Source organism: Morchella importuna (assembly GCF_003444635.1).
Source record: "Morchella importuna strain M04M26 chromosome Unknown Morimp01GS029, whole genome shotgun sequence".
Classification (NCBI taxonomy): domain Eukaryota; kingdom Fungi; phylum Ascomycota; class Pezizomycetes; order Pezizales; family Morchellaceae; genus Morchella; species Morchella importuna.
The window spans coordinates 406,919-413,269 of record NW_025763426.1 but is presented as its reverse complement, the minus strand read 5'-3'; the positions used below and the strand labels follow the sequence as shown (position 1 = coordinate 413,269).

The 6,351-nt window shown below is 46.6% G+C and overlaps 3 protein-coding genes across 3 annotated transcripts; 1 reads left to right on the top strand and 2 right to left on the bottom strand.

Annotated features, from left to right (window-relative positions):
* Positions 1-228: 228 nt before the first annotated feature.
* Positions 229-3,247, bottom strand: LAJ45_08404 (uncharacterized protein; the record flags this gene model as incomplete). The annotated part of the gene is made up of 7 exons (XM_046117955.1): positions 229-374; positions 456-1,329; positions 1,458-1,815; positions 1,884-2,161; positions 2,262-2,590; positions 2,738-3,094; positions 3,211-3,247. 7 exons carry the CDS (start codon positions 3,245-3,247, stop codon positions 229-231), a joined length of 2,379 nt encoding a protein of 792 aa, XP_045968881.1.
* Positions 3,248-3,683: 436 nt separating this feature from the next.
* Positions 3,684-4,171, bottom strand: LAJ45_08403 (uncharacterized protein; the record flags this gene model as incomplete). Its single annotated transcript, XM_046117954.1, has 5 exons — positions 3,684-3,699; positions 3,789-3,916; positions 3,990-4,000; positions 4,044-4,088; positions 4,147-4,171. 5 exons carry the CDS (start codon positions 4,169-4,171, stop codon positions 3,684-3,686), a joined length of 225 nt encoding a protein of 74 aa, XP_045968880.1.
* Positions 4,172-5,413: 1,242 nt separating this feature from the next.
* Positions 5,414-5,885, top strand: LAJ45_08402 (uncharacterized protein; the record flags this gene model as incomplete). Its single annotated transcript, XM_046117953.1, has 4 exons — positions 5,414-5,423; positions 5,493-5,674; positions 5,749-5,774; positions 5,849-5,885. The coding sequence occupies 4 exons, from the start codon at positions 5,414-5,416 to the stop codon at positions 5,883-5,885; spliced, it is 255 nt and encodes an 84-aa protein (XP_045968879.1).
* Between the last annotated feature and the right edge of the window lie 466 nt (positions 5,886-6,351).

The window sequence follows — 6,351 nt, the reverse complement described above, 5'->3', positions numbered from 1 at the left end:
TAATAAAGCAAGGCGTTTAAAATATAGAAGTGGTCAAAAACTACCGACGAAAAATATGATCATGATATGCCAGGTTTTACATAAAATAAAACCGCAACCAGCCAGCCTCAGCCTACATACCGTTTTTTTTTAAAAACCCTCTTTCCAAAAAGCAAAGCAATAAGCAAAAAATAAAACCAAGACCAAGACAAAAAAAGAAAAGGAAACAAAGAAACACCATACATCACATCACATGGACCATTCCCCTCCTCCACCCGTCGACATCAACGGCCCCAAAAAGTCACCAAGGTCCTCGCTTTCCGGATACCCGCAGCCATCATCACTCTGAAACCCCTCCTCACTCAGCGTCGAGAAGCTCGATGTGCTGGGCGGGGCTGGAGCGACATTACTGTTATGTGAGTACTCTCTTGTTGCTGAGCCGTTCAAACTCCAATGCTGATCAACCGGACGGGTACCTGTGTGGTCCATATTGCCAGCAGTGATCATATCGCCGCCGCCGTCACCATATATGTGAGCCGCATGGGTAGCATCCATTGTCGCCAGTAGCCGCTCCCAGTCATTTGTTGACATTGAGACCCGGCCCGATGATGAGGTCTGCGGTAGCGAGCTGGTGCTGCCATTTGCCGCCTCGACGTTACTCCACATGTTTTCCATATTATATGGCATGTCAAACGGGCTTGCCGATGGTGCAGCCGAGTACCGGTTTCGGGGCAACAGATCAGTAAGGGATGCCGACGTTAGCCGGTGCCCATATTGCATGTTACTAGGCACGTCCTGTGCACTTGTGCTCGCTCGGCGCATCGCACCTGGGGTCTTGTGTTTTCGGGCGTCCATTCCGGGAAGGATGGATGAGAATCTTCGGCGGACTGAAAGTTGCTCCGTCGGACTGGATTGTGGCGAGACAGAGGATTCTCTGGGTTTATCATGGCGGAACGATAAAGGTGAAACCGATGATCTTCGTGGGGTTTGAGTTTCAAGTTTTACAATTGATGTGGCAATTGGCTTAAACTCTGTGTATAAGGTTGGGGAGCAGCTTTCCAACTCTTTTAGCATACCGATAATCAATTTTTGATTCTCCTTTGCTAGTGAACTGTCTTGTGGACATTCTGCAGAACTGTAAAGAAGGATAAATCCAGCCAGAACAAGTATTTTGGCCTTGTTGAGGCAGAAAGAAAACCCAAGCTTCCGCTCGGTGAGAAGTTGCACAATCTGGACGATGCATTTACTCGACTCTCGAATGGCATGCAAAGACGCATTTGATTTCTGCTGGAGAGTAGAGCCGACAACAGGTCTGTGAATCAATACGCGGATGTAATGATACGATAAAACCTAAAAAAAAATAAAAAATAAAAAAATCCAGTCAGTCAATCATTTCTTATAAGTTGCCTAATAATCCAGGCCGGATCGGGCAATTCATCTGATAATCCTTCGTCTTCAAAAACTAGTTGACGACATACCAATAATGGACTGCGACTATGCACGACATTTGTCGCCGGTGTTCCATTCACAAATTCCAACCTCAAATGAGGAGCCAGTCCCGATTTCCATGCATCAAGTTCATCTTCCAACTCTTTGAGTTTGGTATAAGTCAACTCCTTCAACCCGCCAGTCGGATAAACGGCATCCAGTACCCTCGCTAGTATCCGACTACTCCTGAACAACGCAAGCGCACTAGATATTTTCGTCGAATCCCCCGGCAGAGTAGGCAGAAATCCTTTCTCAGAGACATACTCGTCATCGATATCTGATGGATACTCGGTATCTACATCGCCTTCATTCAAAAGCTTAGGTAGGCCGAGCATAGCCGCGGAAAAACTGAAAAGGGAAATGAGAGTCAATGATTTAAGTCACGAGAAAAATAATGCAGGGTTAGGCTACGTTACCTGTCTAGACAATAGATACACCAAAACATTCTTTTTCGCATCTCGCCGCCCAAAGCGCCAAGGGAGAATTTCTTTTGAGCCTGGTTAAGTCCTAATCGGAGAACGATACCTACAGCGAGTGATTTATATTGTAATAGGCGTGCATAGTCTCCTTTCGAAATGCAATAAAGTTGGGCTAAAACAAGACACTGCAGGGTCTCTGTTGTGCTGTCTAGAAGGATAGTGTCAAGGGCTTGCTGCCATTGGGCATTTACTTGATCTTCAACACCATTCCTTGGCTATTATTATTGTCAGTATTTATGAACGAAAACATAAAAACAGAAAGGTAGGCGAGAAGTAGTTGGAGGTACTAGGGCTTGGCAAATATATCCTACATACCTCACTTTGCTGCAAGGCAATAGCGAAAACCAAAAAGAGTTGGGCAATGGCATGGTTCGGCAATGAGGTGGCTGTTGACCCGTCTCCGGAAACCAGAATCTCATACGAGGCCAAGAAAGTCGGGCGATGTAGGACGGGAAAGAGGGGATGATACTCTTGGAAATAAGAGACGAGAAGATGGTCCGACAGAAGCCGTGGGGGCGCTTTGATGCTATTCGGTAGTCGGTTCAGAGGTGCGTCTGCTGATGGTTTCGCGAGAGTTTGACCCCGGAAAAATGTATCACTCCGAAAATTGGCACAGCTGTCCTGTAATTTCCGTTTGAACAGATCTTTTGCGGGGAAATGGATGTTAGAGTTTTTTGATGACATATTCAAAATGTGGGGTAGACATATCAAAAAATTCCCCAGAAAACGGAGGCCCGAAAAGAAAAAAAAAGAACGAGTAAAAAAAGACTGGATGAAATGAGTAAACGTACCAACAAAAGATCTTCCGCTGGAAGAGCCCACGTAGAATCCACCTGTAGCGTCTTCATCGCCCGCCACTAAAGTAGGATTCTCGTGGGCCACAAAAGAATCCTCCACAATTACATCCGCCGACTCGCTCCTCGCACTAGCCGGCGAACCTCTATTACGATGTGATACCCCTGATGCCGCACTTGCAGGTGGTGAATATGGTGAGAATGAATGTATCCGTGAGAGCATATCCAGTTGCTCATCCTTCGAGTCCAATAAGTCCTTCAACTCCCTCGTCTCCTGTTCCAAACTTCGCACTCGCTCCTCCAGTGACTCGGTATATCCCTCGGGAAGGCGCGTCTCGATAGTTTGTCTGATGTCTTGCACTCAAACCCGACATTCGCACATTGGGAGCAACAGGGTCGGATCCCATCACAACGTATCTTCTTTGAACGGCAGCGGTCACAGGCTTGTGCAATACGTGTTTGACTGCTACCGCATTTGATGAGCTTCATTGGAAGTATTCCAGGCATCTTTGCGGGTTTCTGGTGTTGATGTCGATAAGGAAAATTGGGTGTGTGTGGGGATGGGTGAAGGATTTTTCAACGGAAAGGGATGCGGTTAAATGATCGACCGTTGGGTGGTGTTAAATGGGATAGTAAAGTCAAAATGAATCCTTTCCCTCGGGACTGTTTATTTCTCCGGCGCCTCTAATATCGTGGTCGTTCCTGCTGCTACTGGTGTTGTACCTGGAGGTTTCCTCTTCTTGATCTTGTTGGCGGTGTTGTCGTCTCTTTCTCAAATGAAGTCAGGTGCATCAAGAAAGATGGATGGATGTATAGGTAAAGCCTGGAAATGCGGAGAAGACGAGGATGATACCTGGCAACCTGGGGCAGTGTGGGGAGAAACGAGCGAACCAACTAACGAGGCTCTAGTATAGTGGACTTTTACTGTGATCAGGCGAAGCTCTCAAGAGGCAAAAGTTCTGTGGACCAATAGCTGTTAGCGGGAGAACTTGGTGTCTTGGTGGTGGCAGTGGCCAGTCACTGTGAGCGAAAATCGAGAACACTCTACCTGTTTGCATCATGTGTGGTACTTGCTATTACCAGTGTGCGTAGTGATCGAGGGTCGAATGGCGGCGGGACCTTTCTTAGGAGGTGAGAATAGGTAAGTCTGTGGATGAAGGGCAAGAGCGATTGCTCCTGTCAATGGGTGTCGTCAGCAAGAATGGCCAGGAATGGCCAGGATTCAAACCAGGGTGATCCCAGGATATACATGACTATTCCCTGTAGGACGATAGTGCACCAATCCTCAACTAGCAAAACCGACCGTTTAGAAAGGCGGGGAAGCTTGATAACTCCTTCTTCTGTAGCACTGGTGTTCAAATGAGAAAGAGTAGAGTTTAAAGTAATGTTATACAAAGTGTACCTACAGGCCAGTATGTAAGGCCCTTCCATCTCATTACTGACATGTCCATCTCTAGGTACGTAGAATACAGTACAGTACAGTACTGGCAGGGAGGTTACTTTGCCTCGACACTTTTGAAAAAGGAGTCCAGCCCAGGGTCCCCAGGTGGCGTTTATCTCCGTAGAGTGCAAGTAACTTACAGTACCGTAGTTACATGTACCTACTAACCAAACTCTATAGTGTTGTACACAGAAAGACGGCATACGGTATCTCAATACCTGCGGGTACCTTGTTTCGATGGCCTATTCCAAACACTCAAAACACCCACCGATGGCGCTTCTTTCCGCGGCGACTTATGTGAATGCTCACCCTTCTCATCTTCCCCTGTCCATGATACTCGGGCCTTTACGGCCTGCAAATCCATCTAAAGTGGTGTACCACATCCCTTCGGTTATCAATATCTCCCGGAAGATGAAGGGAAGAATAGAACTGAATCAAAATTAATTATCGAAAAATATGATATGGGAGAGAGGAAGTCGAGAGTGATAGAAAAAAACCACATCTTGCAGGGGCCATCCTTCCAGCGCAGTGCACTCTGCATTGCATGAGCATGAGGTTAATGACGCGTGGTAAATAGGACAGCCTGGACAGGACAGGAAAGGGAAAAGGGAAAAATGGTGGGAAATGATCATTCGATGTGCAACAGCCAGCTTTCAACCTCCTCAATTGCTTGGCCACTCTTGGAGTCCTTCATCCAAGAGATTCGGGGAAGGATTTTCGGGAAGGAAATCGGCTTTTCCGATCCCGATATGTCTCAGAAGGAATCAATAAAAAAAAAAAGCCATTGATGAGAGACTGCTGTTCTGGGATATGTGTTGAGTGTAGGACCCCGAGACTGAATTGGAGGTTAGTTAGAGCAGGTACCTGTAGACTGTAGTTACTCTAATACCCATGATGGATGGATGTGCCAGCTGAGACCAGAGGCTCCCCCCCACCAGAATGTGGCACACGTGGTTGGTGTGGATTTACGGCATGCACACAGAACTATCAATCGCCGAATAGCTAGAGTTAAGTCCCCTCGAGCCCACCGGCTGTTTTCGGTCATAAAGACACCAGAACACTCCGAGATTTGTCGGTGCCGATAATGCAATCTGCAGAATCCATCTTCTAGAAAATATACCTCAAATCAAGACCAGTCAAGACAGCAAAGATCAACAGCAGCAGAAACACCACTAATCTCCATTCAAACGGGTATTTAGGCAGCACGAGCATCCGAATCGCAGTCAGGAGTCATGAGTGATTGTGAGTGGTTGTTTGGCGAGTACGGATTACGGAAATATTACACCACGCGCACTAACACAGGTTGTCCAGGTTGTCCAGGTTGTCCGTGCCCAACAGAACGTTCTCCCCCTACTTCTATCCACAAACCACAGATCTTTACCATCCCAAACAGATACCCCGTCATAGAGAGCGGTACCTACCTACATTCGATCATCAGGAAAACCCCAATACAAAAATATCCGCATAAGCTAGTTCGAATGAAGAGGTTTCAGGTATCGCCGGGTTGAGCCTCATTACCTTTCCTCATTGGTTCATTGGTTACATGTAGTGCTCACCCTTTCTCCAGGGAAGTTCCCATGATCCACAGCATAGGTGAATCACAGACTCCGCCCAGCCCATGAATCACAACCGAGCACCTGCAGGAGGAAGCTGATACCATAATTAAGGGGAGCACGCGAGAAAAACGTGGAAGTAGATCGATAAGCGGCTCTCGAGTGATCACTGGTGAATCTACCGGGCTTCATGCTGTCATATCAATTCCAAATCATCGAATCGGAATTTTACCTCCCAATTCTTATCGATAGATTCTTATGATTGAAAGTTGTGCCAAAGGAATAAAGAAACAACCACTTTACTACATTGATTTAAAGGGGCAGCATATATATCCAGGAATGGTGGAGGCAGGCCGCGGGCATGTTAGGCAAGCATGTCACGGGCTACATCGATGTATATTGAGACTGCTACCACCGCAATACTCGCTTTTTTCATAACGAGTAATACCATCGACAACGTTCTTAAATACATCCACTTTGAGAAAGTACTTCCACAGAATCTATCGGGAGACACCCACTCCGCGGCAAAAAAAAGGTATGCAGTCTCACGGAAAAAAACAACATCTGCGCTTGAGCTAGATTTAAGCGGCATATACCGCATCTTCAATTCAATTAAA